Source organism: Euleptes europaea, chromosome 10 (genome assembly GCF_029931775.1).
Source record: "Euleptes europaea isolate rEulEur1 chromosome 10, rEulEur1.hap1, whole genome shotgun sequence".
In the NCBI taxonomy this organism is placed as follows: domain Eukaryota; kingdom Metazoa; phylum Chordata; class Lepidosauria; order Squamata; family Sphaerodactylidae; genus Euleptes; species Euleptes europaea.
In genome coordinates, this window is record NC_079321.1 from 7,170,001 (window position 1) to 7,187,983 (window position 17,983).

The following is a 17,983-nucleotide window of genomic DNA, read 5'->3' on the forward strand; positions in this document are numbered from 1 at the left end:
ACCTGGAGATTTTCAAGGTGGAGAGCCTCAGGAAGGTGGGGTTTGGAGAGAGGAAAGACTTCAATAGAGATCAGTTCACCTGGAAAAAATGGCCACTTTGGAAGGTGGACTCAATGGCATTATGGGATATAATGTCACAGATTCCATCTTCCAAAGTGGCCATTTCCTCCAGGTGAACTGATATCTATAGATTGGAGACCAGTTGTAATCCCAGGAGATCTCCAGCTATTACCTGGAGGTTGGCAACCCTATAGAAGGGGAGTAACTGGCAAATCAACCAGAGCTGGTGAAATACCTTTCTATATTACCAAAACCTTAATACCTTTGGGGAAAGCAGACGGAATTACGACGTCATTTAAAAATTTGTAAGGAAAAACTACAAGATAGTAGTATTAAAAAGGAAAGTCCATTTTTAATAGGCAGTGAAAAAGAAAAAAACTCGATTAGTGAACCAGTGCCATAAAAGACATTTAACAGTAAACAAATGTATCAGTTACACTCTGTACCACAGATTTTTTTTAAAAATCCCCATTGATTAAATATGACATAAAGGATGGATAAACTATAAGTTCAACTGATTAATATACTATTGATTAGATACTATTTTTTTTTCCAACTTAACTAAGATGTGATGTTCTTTCCTGGAGAAAAAGAAGCCACAATATATGAGGATTCCTAGTCCTCGAAACATAAGCATGCTGAGCCCGTTACACCTTGTAAATGAAAATGATCAACACCACCAGCAAATCGGTCACCTGTAATTTTAATTACTGCCAATTTTAACACCTTTCAAAAAAGTGTTACTGCTTAACTTGCATTCCTCTGATATTCAATTGAAACTAAATATGCCTGGTTCCTGCCCCCCCCCCCAAGAAGCCGCAGCGCTCTCCTCTCTATTCACAAGAGCTTGACGGCAATGGAGGCCTTCAGTCTTCAAATGAATGGAACACTCTGCTTGGCTCACTGAAGCAATGGCCATACTATAGTTTCAAAACATGTGGATACCAGGTTTTCAGTGGATATAGGGAGGTCTCCTAGGGTTGCCAGGTCCCCCTTTGCTACCAGAGGGAGGTTTTTGGGGCAGAGCCTGAGGAGGGCAGGGTTTGGGGAGGGACTTCAATGCCTCTGGTTGATGCCAGGTTGGCCATCTCAAAGGGTGGAACAGCCAGTAGGCGGCAGCCTGAAGACTGTAACTGGCACACAGGGACATATGAACACATGAAGCTGCCTTATACTGAACCAGACCCTTGGTCCATCAAAGTCAGTACTGTCTAAGACTGGCAGTGGCTCTCCAGGGTTCTCAGGTAGAGGTCTTTCACATCACTTACTTGCCTAGTCCCTTTAACTGGAGATGCTGGGGATTGAACCTGAGACCTTCTGCATTCCAAGCAGATGCTCTACCACTGAGCCACGGCCTCTGCCCTGAGAGGAGACGATCCATTAGATACATGAATTTTCTAACAGTTAGAGCAGTTGCGCGGTTCCTCAGTGGAACAGGCTTCCTCGGGAGTTGGTAAGCTCTCCTTCCCTGGAGATTTTTAAGCAGAGGCTAGATGGCCATATGTCAGCAATGCTTATTCAATGATCTTAGGTAGCTCATGAGAGGGAGGGCATCTTCTGGCATGGCGTAGGAGGTCACAAGGGGTGTGGGGGGAGGTAGTTGTGAATTTCCTGCATTGTGCAGGGGGTGGACTAGATGATCCTGGTGGTTCCTTCCAACTCTATGATTCTATGATGGGCACCTTGAACTGCACTTGGATATAAACTGGCAGCCGATTTGCATGTTTTAAGATGAGTGAAATATATTCCCATTGGCCAATACGTCAACCTGCTTTTCAAACAACAAGGCTAGGTCCATCATCACCCAAAGCTCTTATCCTGCTCTGTAAAAACCAGCTCCACTCCACCTAAGACAAGTGGATCCAATCCTACTGAAGCACCAGTCTTCCCAACAAGGATCACCTCTATCCTGCCTGGATTCAGCTTCTGCTCGTTCTGCTTTAGCTGCCGGACCACAGCTTCAAAGCACCAGTTCAGAGCCATGATTGACGCATCTGGACGCATGGATACTGGAATATAGAGCGAGGTATCATCTGTCTATTAACAGCACCTAACCCCGAAACTCTGGAGGAGCTCATCCGGCAGTTTTGTATAGATATTGAAGAGTATGGATGACAGAACAGATCCCCTGTGGCACTCCACAGGACAAATCGTCCAGTGGAAACCCTTTGTGTCTTATCAGACAAACTGCTGAAAGGTTACGTCCTGAACACCAACTCTATATTCCAACTGATGGATAAGAATGGAGTGGTCAACAGTGGAAAAGGCCGCTGAGAGATACAACAATATCAACAGGGAAGATTGTCCCCTGTTCGCCTTTAAAGGAAGACCATCCACCAGAGCAACTGAATCCATCTTGGTTCCAAACCCAGGCTTAGATCAGGATTGAAATAGGTCAAAGGCAGATGTGTCATCCGGGAACCCCTGGAGCTGCTTCACCACTACATGCTCTACCACCGTCCCCCTAAAAGTTACACTGGAGATAGTTCCATAGCTAGCCATCTAATCCTTAGCCCATGAACCCAAGTTCTAATAACTGCTTCCTTCAAAGGTCTAGAGAAAGCCCCCTCAGTTAGTAAGGCATTAACAATTTTAACCAACGGATTTACTACCTTTACTTGGTATGATTTTACAAGCCAGGATGGCCACATGTCAACAGTGCAAGGGGTGGATCTCAAAGAACTGAGGAAGAACTTAAAGAACTAAGGAAAGTCGATGCTGACTTTCTCTACCTTTAAGGAGTCTCAAATCGGCTTACAATCACCTTCCCCTTCTCACAACAGGCACCTTGTGAGGTAGGTGGGGCCGAGAGAGTTCTGAGAGAACTGTGACTGGCCTAAGGTCACCAAGCTGGCTTCATGTGAGGAGTGGGGAATCAAGCCCAGTTCTCCACACGAGTCCGCCACTCTTAATCACTACACCATGATGGCTCTCAGCATCCTGTCAGCATCCACTGGCAAGACTCTACTCATAACTAGAAATGATGCAAATAAATACATTTAAACAAATATCACAAACGAGCATCTTTGTACTAGTTGCCATATAACTTGAGTATGTGTCTGAGAAGGAGGGGGGAAGGGGTCACTTGGACCAGTATGGTTTGGCCACAGAGGACCCACCCACTGCCAAGAAACCCTGAGAGGCCTTGATCCCACTCACTCCAGTGCTGTCTCCCCTAGCAAGGAGCCTGATTAACCCAGTTTGGCCTGAGGTTGTCAGGGCTTGGGAGTTAAGCAGGGTTGGCCGTGGTCGGTCCTTGGATGGCGGACCACCAAGGAAGGTCGGGGTTGCTAGGTGGAGCAAGGCGACGGCAAACCACCTCTGCTCATCTCCTGCCCCGAATGCCACATGGATGAGGTTGCCGTGAGTTGGCTGCCACTTGATTGCACCTCCTTCTTCAGCAAGTAAAGACTGTTTGGTATTGTGTTCAGTTTTGGGCACCACAACTTAACATGGATGTAGACCAGGTGGAACGTGTCCAGAGGAGGACAACAAAGATGGTGAGGGGTCTGGAAACCAAGTCCTATGAGGAAAGGTTGAAGGAGCTGGGTATATTTAGTCTGAAGGGAAGACTGAGATGTGATATGATAACCATCTTCAAGTACTTGAAAGGCTGTCATATAGAGGAGGGCGCCGAGTTGTTTTCTGTTGCCCCAGAAGGTCGGACCAGAACCAACAGGTTGAGATTAAATCAAAAGAGTTTCCGTCTAGACATTAGGAAGAATTTTCTAACAGGTAGAGCGGTTCCTCAGTGGAACAGGCTTTTTCGGGAGGTGGTGAGCTCTCCTTCCCTGGAGGTTTTTAAGCAGAGGCTACATGGCCATCTGTCAGCAATGGTGATTCTATGACCTTAGGCAATGAGAGGGAGGGCATCTTGGCCATCTTCTGGGCATGGAGCAGGGGTCACTAGGGGTATGCGGGAAGGTAGTTGTGAATTTCCTACATTGTGCAGGGGGTTGGACTAGATGACCCTGATGGTCCTTCCAACTCTGTGATTCTATGACTGTATTCTGGCATGTGCTTTGGAAACCACCTGGCTCCAAGCATAATCTCACCTGCATCACTAGTCAGCGCAGGCTGCTGTAGCATCTAGCCTTACTTTAGCCACTCTAAACCAAAGAGGCTAAAGGCAAGCTGTGCTCCTTGCTTGACAGGATTCACACGTTTAAGTGTAAGCTAAAAAAGAAGAAGTACTTCTTGATTTTTTGCCCAGTTGTGTGGTGTGTCCATCTTTGCACTTCTGGAGTGTCCATCTTTGCGCTTCTGGAGTTTGTGCTAACAGAAGAGGAAGCTTCTGTGTAGATACATACTAAAAACCTTGCGTTATTTATGTGATATGTCAACCAGCAGGTTGTCACAAAGTACCACTATGATCCAGGAACTTGATGCCTATGCTGTTTGTCCTCCTTTTGCTATCATTTTACGAGCTTCTGAATTAAGGCCCATACCATAAATCTACATGGTGCAATTAAAATTGAAGTCACCGCTACATACAGAACTGACATAAGGTGAACTTAGGCAGATCGTGAGAGGGAGGGCAGGAAGGGTTGTGCCAGTGTGCGGCTCTTGTGGCCCTTTCGTACATGCCCAGGGTAATGCCGATCGCCACTTTGGGGTCAAGAAGCAATTTTTCCTCCAGACCAGATTGGCCAGGGGTCCTGGAGGGTTTTTGTTGCCATCTTCTGGGCATGAAGTAGGGGTCACTGTGTGTGTGGGGTGGGTGGGTGGGAGGCAGTTGTTAATTTCCTGCATTGTGCAGGGGGTTGGACTAGATGACCCTGGTGGTCCCTTCCAACTCTATGACATTATGGTATGGAGATTCCAGTCTAGATGCTAAGAGGAACTGGAAGAAGCAATAAAATCTGGGAGTCTGGCAGTTGGAAATTATTTGCAAGAAAGGAAGACAGGATTGGATCAGATGGCAACGAATGTTGCTTAGACGATAGGACATCTGTTGTGTGCCTGCATCTTGGGCTACTGGAATAGACTGGACAATAATTTTAACAGAACCTGCAGAACTGAAACTGGTCTGTCCCTCCCCCACCCCCCAAAGCAGGCCACATCCTATCAAAGAGTTGTGTGTGTGTGTAAAGTGCCGTCAATTCGCAGCTGACTTATGGCAACCCCTTTTGGGGGTTTTCATGGCAAGAGACTAACAGAGGTGGTTTGCCAGTGCCTTCCTCTGCACAGCAACCCTGGTATTCCTTGGTGGTCTCCCATCCAAATACTAACCAGGGCTGACCCTGCTTAGCTTCTGAGATCTGACGAGATCAGGCTAGCCTGGGCCATCCAGGTCAGGGCATCAAAGAGTTACCAATACATAAACTGTTTTTTCTAGTACTACTTTCTATGTAAGTGGCGGCGAGTATTGCCAGAGAGATCCCAATATGAAGACAAATAGGATATTGACAGAAAAACAGAGGTGGTATGTGAAATCCTCTATTTTATAACACCTGGAGACATCATATTCTTCAAAAGAGAACACCTACCTCAAATGCGGTGTTGTTTGCTGCAGAAGTAATGCAGCAGAAGGACTTTTAATAAAACTAAGGAATATGTCGCACGTGTACTTCCCAAAAGTCGACTGCGGCCTTATTAGCTGCTGTATTTCAGGGCGTTCAAGGGTCGTTAAATCAAGCTTCCATTCTCAATCAGGATATCCGACAGTTCTACCACAGATACGACTGTGTGTGACATGAACCTCTAACAGCCATTTTATGTATCATCTCTTGCAAAAAAGATTCACTCTTTTCATTTTTGCCATTTAACAGTAGTAGGCAAAAAATGAAAAACTGCTAGGAAAAAAAACCCACATGCACTTGTAGCTGCATCTACTCTCAGAAAAGAACAGATAAGGACCGACGTTTCAGACTTGTGTGTATTTTTAACAGAGCCTAGAACGGTTCCCTCAAAGCCTGTTTCACATCCATGCGGCGTATGTCTTTTTTTGTCCCATATTTCAGGGAGGAAAAAAAGACAAACAGGAATTGGCTAGGGTAATTACTAGAAAACAAAACACCCTCTTCCCCCCATACAGTGTGAGCATACGCCACCAATCCTCTCATCATTATACGTGATTTAATGTACTTGACATAATGCCTTGAACCTTTACACAGTGCAAATTAATAACAGCATCTGCCGAGATTTTTAGTTAACGTCAGTAATTTATGGCTTTCCAGTGTAAAGTCAGACTTTTAAGGCTGCGCTGACATTAGCCTGGGGTTATATTCGCTTTTACAGAGACATGTGGCGTGAGACAAACACATTTGCTTCCGCTGAACATTATTTATTTTCTGCGTGATCAGAGTGTGGTGTCAGAGCACGCGACAACGTTGGTTAATCTTGTCCCCGTTTTTCCTCTCCTGTGACCGAAATTATATATATATATATAAAAGGCAACTAAGATTTACTGTGGGTTGGATCTCACCACAACAATGCAGTTTGCAAAATCCAACCCTATGCTTTAATCCTTTTTGACGGTACCAGCAACGCAAAGTATTGCACACTTTAAAAAAAAAAAAAAGCAACCGACAACCTTCCCTCCCGGGGGGGGGGGAATATATATATATATCTCCCCACAATTTTTATATATATATATATATATATATATATATATTAAAAAAAAAACAACTTGTGGAGCGTCAGTAACCAGATAGTATTCTCAAATTTCAGTGATCTAGTCAGCGGATTCTTCCTCATGTACTGTCTCTGTTTCATGTGGTACATGGCTTTAGCTGGCCAAATCTGTTCCCCCCCACCCCCTGAATCAGTAGAACAGTAAAGATCTTACTCTCTCTCTCTCTCTCTTTTTTTTTTTTTAGCAGTGGCATATCAATGAAGCACAGATGTGTATTCCAACTCTGCATGGATGAGCACAATGTTCAATAGTGCTGGCTCACACGGTATCAGGGCGAGTTATCATTTCCCATGAAGGCACTCTTATCACCGGGGCCCAGAGAGGTGGCTGCAAATCGCAGCCTTTTTATTTCCAAGGCAGTTTTGCTGAACATTCAAGCTTCAAAGATTCACACTTCCAAAACTCTATAAGAGTTTGTGAACGCTCAATTTGCCAAAACTGTTTACAGTGTAATTGGGCACCGTACCTGTGTCCATGAGATAGCGGAGGCGCTTCTCCACCAGCGCGGCACGGGTGTCAATTTGCTTCTGCTCATTCTCTAGTGCTGCCAATTCTCCCACAACATACTGACTGGTGTCTTTGAACCCTTTCTGTTAAAAGAGAACAAACAAGAAGAAAATACATCACCTTGTTAAGTTACATTTTTCTCCTTTCTGGAGACACTTAGTAGGGTACTTACCTAAATATCATGCTTGCTACCAAAAATAGGAAAACACTCACAATTCATAAATCTCACCAGTTTGCCAGATTTCATTGAGAGGTATACTGTGCTAAAATATCGCTTCTCGTGGGTTGGTTTTATGGGTATGCACTTCTCTCCTGACTTTTTAAAAAGTCTACAGAATTTTCCTCTGTGTGAAATCTATTTGGCTACAAGCTCAGGGAAGAGACCAGATATAGTTCATTCAGAGCTTAGCTCACTAACTTACGCAGCTGCTTTTCCCACTACAAAGGAAAAGACCCCACACACGTTATTCATTTCTACACCTCCAACTTAAAGCCACTGTGTTTTTGATAAAGACAGAAAACAAGAATCTACTGACAATGGCTAAAAATGCAGATGCCAAGGACTTAAAAATCCCAAGTTCCCTGAACACCCCTCTTTTTTGGGGGGGGGTATTTACTATTTCTGTGATTTCAAATGTTGACACTCTGCAACAACAGTCAAAGCTTCTTCAGGTTTTCTCTACAGCAATGTCTCGCCCTACTACCCAGTGGCTTGGCCACAACACTGCTAATTATTGTTGTCCAAAATTCTTATCCTGACAAGTGATGACAAACTTTATTTACACAGATTCTCAGGTACAACCCCCCTCCCCAATAAAACCAAAAAAAAAAAATGTCTGCAAGCTGGATGTCTGCTCTGGCTCATCCCCCACACACAATATTTAAATTTTCTTTCCAACTTTATGATAAAAGTTACCTAAAACTTGGATATAAAAGAGAGGAGGCCACTGAAGTTCATGGCTACTAGTCATGACGCGTACCTATTCTCTCCAGGATCAGAGGAGCAGGCCTATGATATTAGGTGCTGCGAAACACAGGCAGGATAATGTTGTCTTGTCTGTGGGCTTCCTAGAGGCACCTGGTTGGCCACTGTGTGAACAGATGGCTGGACTTGACGGGCCTTGGTCTGATCTAGCAGGACATTTCTAATGTTCTTATATAAATAAATAAAGTAAAAATGTATACTAGTCATGATGCAGACCTAGTCTTTACAGTATCTGAGGAGCATGCCTTATTACATTAAGTGCTGTGGAACACAGGCAGGATGGTGCTGCTGCAGTCGTCTTGTTTGTGGGCTTCCTAGAGGCACCTGGTTGGCCACTGTGCAAACAGACTGCTGGACTTGATGGGCCTCGGTCTGATCCAGCAGGGCTTTTCTTAGGTTCTGATGTTCTTAAGTGTAAGGGTTGCCAGCTCTGGGTTCCGAAATACCTGGAGATTTTGGGGGTGGAGCCTGAGGAGGGTGCAGTTTGGGGGGGTTACAATGCTATAGAGTCCACCTTCCAAAGTTGCCATTTCCTCCTGATCTCTGTTGCCCGGAGAGCCGTTGTAAAAGTGGGAGATCTCCATCCACTACCGGGAGGTTGGCAACCTTGTGTTATAGACTATTCAAGTTGTACTGAAGGCCGGACAGATATATAGTCCTCCTTCCAAATCTTCTCGCTGTGTGTTTACATGAGTACAAACACACTCATTCAAGCTACCAGGCAGCTGTTTCTCACTCTAGATCAGAGTTTCCCAAACTTTTTGAGTCATGGAGCACTTTTCAGGAGAGAAATTCGTCACGAAGCACTAATTTTCACCTAGCACCTATATAGGAAACTGAATGACAGTAGTATTTTTCTTTCCAATCTCTTCACGGAGCACTAGGAGATGTTTCGCGGAGCACCAAGTGCTCCTTGGAGCACAGTTTGGGAACCTCTGCTCTAAATTATATCCAGATTTCTTCCAGTTTCATAAGGAAAGTACAGTTTGCTTTCAAACCCTGTTTTAGGAAACACAGGACTTCAGAATCAAAGGTGCTGCAGTATGCTGAAAACAGAAGCTCTGCTCTGGCATTCGATTCAAAATAGGGACCAGAAGCAAAGTTCCACAGCAACATTCTCCTGGAACTCCTTTGAAATCACCAATAAACCCCTTCAGGGACTTCCTTAAAAGACTTCTCAAGAGCAGGTTAAGGCTGAGATGCCTGTTTGGGGAACCCAATTGTCTATCGCAAAGGGATATATGCAGGGCCTTTTTGTAATGGAAACTTGTACGAGTACCAATGTGGCAATTTAACCTGAATACTGGGGTTTTAGTTTAGAAAAAACAACTCCTGCACAATGCAGGAGATTCACAACTACCTCCCCCACACACACACCCAGTGACCCCCCTACTCCACGCCCAGAAGATGGCCAAGGGGCCCTCCCTCTCATCATCTGCTTACGGTCCTCATAAAAAGGCAACCAGAGGCTGGCCGTCTTGGCCGCCCTCTTGGGCACTTTGCCCAGCTCCGCAATGTCCGTGCTGTGAAAGGCCGGGCGGGACAATGGCGGGGGCCCCTCGGCAGGGGCTGAGCTGCCCCCCCACCCAGGCTGCAGCTGCCAGCTGCAATGGAGTCCAGGCTGGGCCAGGAGCCTCTGGGAGGCGGAGGAAGAAGGCAGCACTGCAAGGGCGAAGTGGTGTGCGGCTGGTTGGGCGCAAGTCCCTCCGGCCGTCACCGCAGCACCCCCCCCCACCGCATGGGCCGGTCCTGCTCCCTGGCGCCGCTTCCCAGGCCGCTCAGCTGGGCTGTGCACTGGACAGAACCGGGGCGGCGGCGGTGGCTCCTTTTGGTCGAGCGGGGGAGGCGCCGCAGGTGGCGGCCTGGCCTTCGGGGGCCTTTTGCAGTGGGCGGGCGGGCCCAGCCTCCCTTGCAAGGAGCCGTGTCCCTGCAGCCCCTGGACTGCTACGGGTCAACGAGGCCGGGGCTCCATCCGGGGCAGGAGTCGGGGGGGCAGGCCGCGTACCCCGGGGGTCCCTGGGAGAGACAACCCCCGGCTCGCCCACTCTGCACACGATCGGAGGGGCCCCGTGCCACCCCTGCCGGGCAGGCTCACTGGGCGGGCGGGCAGCGGTGCGTCCTTCTCCCCTCCTTCCTTCCTTGGCTCCCGGCTGGACTGCGATGGCCGCTCCGGCCGTGGCTGCTCCCCGCCCCCGTTCTGAAGCGCCTCCCAGTCCGACCTCGGGCGTGCAGAGCCAATCTGGAGTCGCTGCGGACCGCCCATGGCACGGGGCCAGGCAAAGCTGCGCCTCGACCCCTGGCCTCCAGCCCTGGAAAGGAAGGGAAAGGAAGGCTGCTTCCCGGGGGCTGAGCGGAGCCGGCTGGGCGCGTGCCGGCAGAGAGGGCTACACGTGCCGGAGTCGGCACGTGTGCCATAGGTTCGCCAACACGGGTCTAGACATTAGGAAGAATTTACTAACAGTTAGAGTGGTTCCTCAGTGGAACAGTCTTCCTCAGGAGGTGGTGGGCTCCTTCCCTGGAGGTTTTAAGCAGAGGCTAGATGGCCATCTGTCAGCAATGCTGATTTTATGACCTTAGGCAGATGATGAGAGGGAGGGCATCTTGGCCATCTTCTGGCCACGGAGTAGGGGTCACTGGGGGTGTGTGGGGGAGGTAGTTGTGAATTTCCTGTTTTGTGGTGGGGGGGTTGGACTAGATGGCCCTGGTGGTCCCTTCCAACTCTATGATTCTATGATAACAAGCTCTGGATCTATGTACAGACATTACCTTTTGGGAAAAGGATAAACACTGATCTACACTTGTTGCTGGAGAAGAAAGCCAGTCACAGACAGCAACACAGAATGGTTTCTCCCTTCAAATAGTTGCTGAGAGCATCAACGCATGAATTTATTACTGAAAATAGAGATTAAATAAAAGCTGATAGGGTAGTCCATGCCTCTCTCACAACCAATGAGTGCTGGGCATGGAAATTCATGGGGGCACCTCCCCAGCAACAAGCAGAAAACCAGCTCTTAAGGGGAACTTATTTTACTTGCTTTGTCGTTACACACATAGCAAAAAAAGGCCAAAATGGATCTTGCAGCTTCTGAAGTGTAAGAGGGAAAAATCAAAGGGGCAGGGGTAGGGGGGGTAGAATCATAGAGTTAGAAGGGACCACCAGGGTCATCTAGTCCAACCCCCTGCACAAAACAGGAAATTCACAACTACCTCCCCCAGACACTCCCAGTGACCCCTACTCCATGCCCAGAAGATGGCCAAGATGCCCTCCCTCTCACCTCTCATCAGCTGCCTAAGGTCACAGAATCAGCATTGCTGACAGATGGCCATCTAGCCTCTGCTTAAAAACCTCCAGGGAAGGAGAGCTTACTACCTCCCAAGGAAGCCTGTTCCACTGAGGAAACGCTGTAACTGTTAGAAAATTCTTCCTAAGGTCTAGATGGAAACTCTTTTGATTTAATTTCAACCCGTAGGTTCTGGTCCGACCTTCTGGGGCAACAGAAAACAACTCGGCACCATTCTCTATGTGACAGCCCTTCAAGTACTTGAAGATGGTTATCATATCACCTCTCAGTCTTCTCCTCTCTAGGCTAAACATACCCAGCTCCTTCAACCTTTCCTCATAGGACTTGGTCTCCAGACCCCTCACCATCTTTGTTGCCCTCCTCTGGACACGTTCCAGCTTGTAGTGCCCCAAACTGAACACAATACTGTAGGTGAGCTCTAACCAGAGCAGAGTAGAGCGATACCATCACTAATAATAGGTGAAACACTAGGTGAAACACAAGGTGAAACACTAATAATAATGAAAAGTATCATTAAGAAAGGCAACTATAATTCTTTGCTGTTCTTATGGAACTTGGCCGGCGCTAGCTTTCAGGACTGCACAAAATACGACTGGATTAAAAAGAATGCTGTGTCAGGATGAAACTTCCCTGGAGTTCATGCGTACAATTTGCATATATTTTGTGAACTTGCTGAGCAAGACCTCCTCAGCTCCATTAAAGCACATCTGTTCTTAAGTAATACAAAAAAAAATTATCAGCTGGCAGATTGGGTGTAACTGCCATTCAGTCCAGAAGTAGGATGTTTCATATGCTCTAGATGGTGTTGAGTTGCCTCAGCAAAACAACAACTACCACCATGTAGAAAAACGGTGGACAACAACCTGAAGGAAACAAACACACACACACTCACACACACAACTATGTTGTGCCCCCAGACAAAATAAAAAAGAAAAAAAAAGGGGAGGGGAAGCATCCATATTCAGGTTAAAACTTGCTCTTTCTGCTTCTGTCCTGCAGCTGTCCATCAAAAACAGCTTTCCCCCTCCGGTCTATCAAATATTTCCCTCACAAATCAATTTTACACATGATCAGCCCATACCCCTACTGAGCTGAACCTCCCCGTTAATTAAGTGAAGAAATTACCATATATATTATATTAATGCAAACATCATTCAGCTAGTAATTCACGGCTGATCTGGATAATGGAAAGGTTGAACACCCATTAACCCAAGCCAACAAAATGGGTTGGCTGAGAAATTCTAGCAGGTCTCATGTGACTCTTCCTTCTAACTGCAGCTCTGCGGTATCTGCTATTGTAATAATTAAAATCCTCCCGGTAGATCAATACTGGAATCTCTTTATGGGAAGTGCCCTGATGGAAATGTCTCAAGGAAGCTGGGAGCTGTGGAACTCTGAAAAATTCATTTTTTTTATCTGACAATTATCACCACGCCGCAGACTAATTCAACAGCGCGCCCCTCTCTCACTCTGCTTTGCATGCACTGGAGATTGACATCTAAGAAAACCTAACATCTCATTTTAACAAATAAAGGCACTATTTCCACATACAGTTGAGAATTATCAGCAATCATGAAACCAGACAAAAAATTAATATACATTAAGCACTTCATCTTCTGATGGCTTCCTCTGAGTTTCAGTTATCGCCGCCTTCTCCTCATTTCCTCTCTTTGTATCTTCCTGTATTGATCTCTGCCTTTTCATCTCTGGAAAAAAGGAAGGAAAGGCATGTAAAATTATTATAATACTTGATATTTGTGTATTGAAACGTGGACTTACATTATCTGGTTTTAATATATTTATTGTTAAATGTTATTAAATCATATGATGGGTGAGTGGGGGGTGATGGTGGTGGTGGAGAATTTGCTTTTTAGAACATTTTCACCCACCTGGCCTGTTTTCAACATATTGACTGAATGACTGGAGCTGAGTTTTCCTGACTGTGGAGTCCTTGAAGAACACGACAGGATTTCTAAAACGTTCTGTCACTTTTTGTAATCGCTCAGCACGATGGTCTTCCGTCTCGTTCTGCCAGGGGGAGGAAAAAAAAAGAATAATAAAAACCTCACATAAAATTCTTTCGTGTATAAATGTGAAGTTAGAAGTTGGAAAGGTATATTTTGGCAGGAGAGTTTTATGCGGAGAAAACCTCATGACTCCGATTACTCCTTACGTCAGATAAAAATGATAATCAGGGCCTAGAAAGGAATGTGGCGTTGGGTCTCAAAAAGTGGTACACAGCTGCGTATATACCCTGGATCATGATTTATCAGTTATAAAAGCACCGAGGCTTTACTCTGTTCCATGCACTCGTTGCCCCAGTGAAGAATTCTGTCCTTCTGAATGGGCCCACAGGCTTGTACGACAAGAATAACTCATTTCTGATTTTATGCCCATTGAGATAAACCACTAATGCTGGATGAAGGATAAAAGGCAGGATTATAACACTACCCCAATGAACTGCATTTCATCAGCTATAACTTTCCAGATCCAGATTTGTAAGTAAGCCCTTTACAGCCAAGGAAACTACAATTACCCGTTTTTTTTCCCAGAGCTTCCTATGTTAATACTGGTAACAAATTCAAATGGGTCTCTCAACGTGAAATATCCCAGAAGACTAAACCAACACAGTGTGTGGAAATTGCAGATACCGAGGTGCTGTGTACCAAACAAATATTTCATTTTATACCTAATCTATTATTATTTTTATTAAGTGTTTTGAAAGTAAATAGGGAAAGGCTAAGATGCATGACTAATAGCTAAGCCTGCTGAATGCTCAAACTGGTTATCAAAAGCTACCAAGACTTTGCCCTTCCTCTGCATTGAGACAATTGGTAATGAGGGAGTTCTCCTATGGCCTATTCTCTAGCCTCAAGGAGGTCTGGGATACAGAATCCTCCAGGGAAGGTAACAGTTTATCCTTTTTTCCACAAACACAGAATGCTTCATTTATAAATGTGTAAACTGCATTTTATTAAAAAACACAAATCCAACTCGAGGCTAAAAGCTCTAAGAGAACAGATGGACCCCCACATATTATTTATTACTCCATTGACGAAATAACTGCTTGGACCTCTTGGCTCCTCTTTGTTGCAGTAAGTTAAAAAAAAAAAGAGAGAGAGCCCCCAATTAATTAAAAAGAGTGTATTTAAAAAGAGAAGTACCACTTTTTTTTTGTCATGTTGACTGGCATCAAATTGACCTAATGGCATGCTATTTATTAACTTTTATTTCTTTTAACACCTCGCTCGCTCCAGAATTGTCAACGGACAAGCTGCTATGATTTTGGCTTTTGTAAGGGAAGGACGGCGTCTCGCTGTTCATACAACAGCCGCCTGACAGTCGAAACGGAGGTCTTTACCAAAATAAACAAACACGGCTAATTTTTTAGGCCTGGCAACATGCTAAAATATCAGTGCGATTAGCCAGCAAATCCCATTTTAAGAAGCCTTTTTATGACTAGGGACTTCTGCCACTTTACAAATGTATTCCTCTAAGCCCACTAATTCAGTTAGCCTTTTCAATCCATTGTATTATTTCGGGGCCGGCTTCATTTTGCATTAAATCCACTGCAGAAAGCTAAATTGAACGCAAAAAAAAAAAAAATCAGACTCGATCCAGGCTTTTCTTTGTTCAAAGATAGAGACTGAAAGTCCTCTGCCGCTGCCACACACTTTCATCACCAATTTATCGGAACCGACAGTGTAAGGGGGAAAAAAACCAATGAAAGTCATTGTTTTCGGGACTTCAAAGCATCTCTGTATCTGGGGGAGGAAATCCTTTCAGTCAGCAAGTGCCGGCACCCCCCAAAGTCTGCAGGTGGGTGAAAAGTTATACACAAAGTAGCAACTGCCCTTAGATGCTGAAATCTTTTTCACAGGAATAAAGGGTACGGATAATGCAAACAATAAACTGATAAGATGCATAAAGTGATAAGATGCACCAATATGTATACGGAAATCTATGTACATGTTGTCTGAGAGAGGAAGAGAACAAGATGCCTAGCTTTCATGTACATGCACAATTGGGCATGCACATGGTAAGAAGAAAAAGAAGAGTTGGTTTTTATATGTCAACTTTCTCTACCAACTTTCTCTACCTGTGAGGTAGGTGGGGCTGAGAGAACTGTGACTAGCCCAAGGTCACCCAGCTGGCTTCGTGTGTAGGAGGTGGGGAAATAAATCCAGTTCACCAGGTTAGCCTCCGCCGCTATGTGGAGTAGCGGGGAATCAAGTCCGATTCTCCAGATCAGAGTCCGCAGCTCCAAACCACCGCTCTTAACCACTACACCACACTGGCTCTCTGTTTTCTCTGTTGCATAGCTAGATTCAAATAGCTAGATTCAGGTCCAGTAGCATTTTAGAGTCCAACAAGATTTTCAGGGTATGAGCTTTGGAGAGTCAAAACTTTCTCCGTCACGGTGGGACCTTTGACTCTCGGAAGCTCATATCCCGAAAATCTCACTGGTCTCTAAGGTGCTACCGGACTCGAATCCAGCTGTTCTACCGCAGACCAACATGGCTACCCTCTGAAACGACGTGCAAACGTTAACACCTATCATTTATTTCCTTCAAAATCAGAGACACCCACATCTGGGCTTATGAAGTACTTCGGTTTCAGTTCAGGAAAGTCAGAGAAATAGCTGGAAAGAAGGCCCAGCCCGCTCATACTTTACACAGAGGAATGATGTACTGTTCGCTTCACTGGGAGTTGGTTAGCTGTTTTGACACCCTGTGTGTTTGAGTGTGTTAAGTGCTGTCAAGTCGTTTCCGACTCGTGGCGACCCTATGAATCAATGTCCTCCTAACCTCCTAAACAGCCTTTGCTCAGGTCTTGCAAACTGAGGGCCATTGCTTCCTTTATAGAGTCAATCCATCTCTTGTTGGGTCTTCCTCTTTTCCTACCGCCTTCGACTTTTCCTACCATGACTGTCTTCTCCAGCGACTCCTGTCTTTTCATAATGTGACCAAAGTACGACAGCCTCACTTTAGTCATTTTAGTTTCTAGGGACAGTTCAGGCTTGATTTGATATATAACCCACTGATTTGTTTTTTTTGGCGGTCCACCGTATCCGTAACGCTCTCCTCCAACACTACATTTCAAAGGAATCCCTTCCTATCAGCTTTCTTCATTTTACTCCCTACACCTCCATAAATTCTGGGGTTCAGGAAAAGGTAAGGATCTTGAAAGAACTCTTAACACAGTAGCCAACGGGAGCAGTCACTGCTGTCTGATGAAAGCCCCACCATAAGAGAAATACGCCGGCAAACCTTAGGATCATACATATCTGATTCTACAAAGCCACCAACAGTTACAGAAACTTTGATGCGGGAGGGCTCAGACAATCACTCTAGCCAAAACTTACCTTAAACTCTTGCTCCGTGCTATCGGTAACAGACTTCGGAGCAGTGCCAGGGAGTGAATTTGCCACCTGTGGCTGAGCTTCTACGAGCTTCTTCAACTTCAGATCCACCAACTTGCTGTTCTGTTCAGCTGTATACGCAAAGACCACAACACAGCAGAGTGAGTCGCGTTCAGAGGCCGAGTCACTATGATCGTGTACATACCAGTTTGAGAGCGATTATGCTTGCATTGCTCTACTTGTTATCCTAAAATTGAACAACTGAGATGGAATTCGAATACACAGCTTGGAACCTGAGGAGCACGCTCATTTGTCCAGCAGTGGCCAAGAGTGCCTCTTATCAGCTGCAACTGGCTCGCCAAGTTTCCCCTTCCTTAGACTCATAAGAACATAAGAAAAGCCATGCTGGATCAGACTAAGGCCCATCAAGTCCAGCAGTCTGTTCACACATTGGCCAACCAGGTGCCTCCAGGAAGCCCACAAGCAAGACGACTGCAGCAGCATTATCCTGCCTGTGTTCCAAAGAGGAGAAGGCTGAGAGGGATATGATAACCATCTTCAAGTACTTGAAGGGCTGTCATATAGAGGAGGGTGCCGAGTTGTTTTCTGTTGCTCCAGAAGGTCGGACCAGAACCGATGGGTTGAAATTAAATCAAAAGAATTTCTGTCTAGACATTAGGAAGAATTTTCTAACAGTTAGAGCAGTTCCTCAATGGAACAGGCGTCCTCAGAAGGTGGTGAGCTCTCCTACCCTGGTGGTTATTAAGAACAGGCTAGATGGCCATCTGTCAGCAATGCTGATTCTATGACCTTAGGCAGATCATGAGAGGGAGGGCACTTTGGCTATCTTCTGGGCATGGAGTAGGGGTCACTGGGTGTGTGTGTGTGTGTGTGTGTGTGTAGGATAATTTGGATATTCTTGCATTGTGCAGGGGGTTGGACTAGATGACCCTGGTGGTCCCTTCAAACTATGATTCTTTGATTCTATGTTGTGTCTATTACTCACTGAATATACAGACACACTTGCCGTCCAATGCTAAATATATTTTGCTGAAATTAAATCCTACTGAATTCAGTGGAACGTCATCCCAATTAACCATGCTTAGGACCACACTCTTCGCAAGGCAGCA

General features: G+C 45.6%; 1 protein-coding gene across 6 annotated transcripts in view; it reads right to left on the reverse strand.

Annotated features, from left to right (window-relative positions):
- EHBP1 (EH domain binding protein 1) overlaps window positions 1-17,983 on the reverse strand; it is a 313,110-nt gene that overhangs the window by 53,774 nt on the left and 241,353 nt on the right. For all 6 annotated transcript variants that reach the window (XM_056856272.1, XM_056856271.1, XM_056856269.1 and 3 more), the window contains 4 exons: window positions 16,857-16,984; window positions 13,381-13,519; window positions 13,091-13,197; window positions 7,164-7,287 (listed from right to left, as the gene is read on the reverse strand). In XM_056856272.1, coding sequence (XP_056712250.1) covers window positions 7,164-7,287; window positions 13,091-13,197; window positions 13,381-13,519; window positions 16,857-16,984 — 498 coding nt within the window. The remainder of the gene's footprint in view (window positions 1-7,163; window positions 7,288-13,090; window positions 13,198-13,380; window positions 13,520-16,856; window positions 16,985-17,983) is intronic.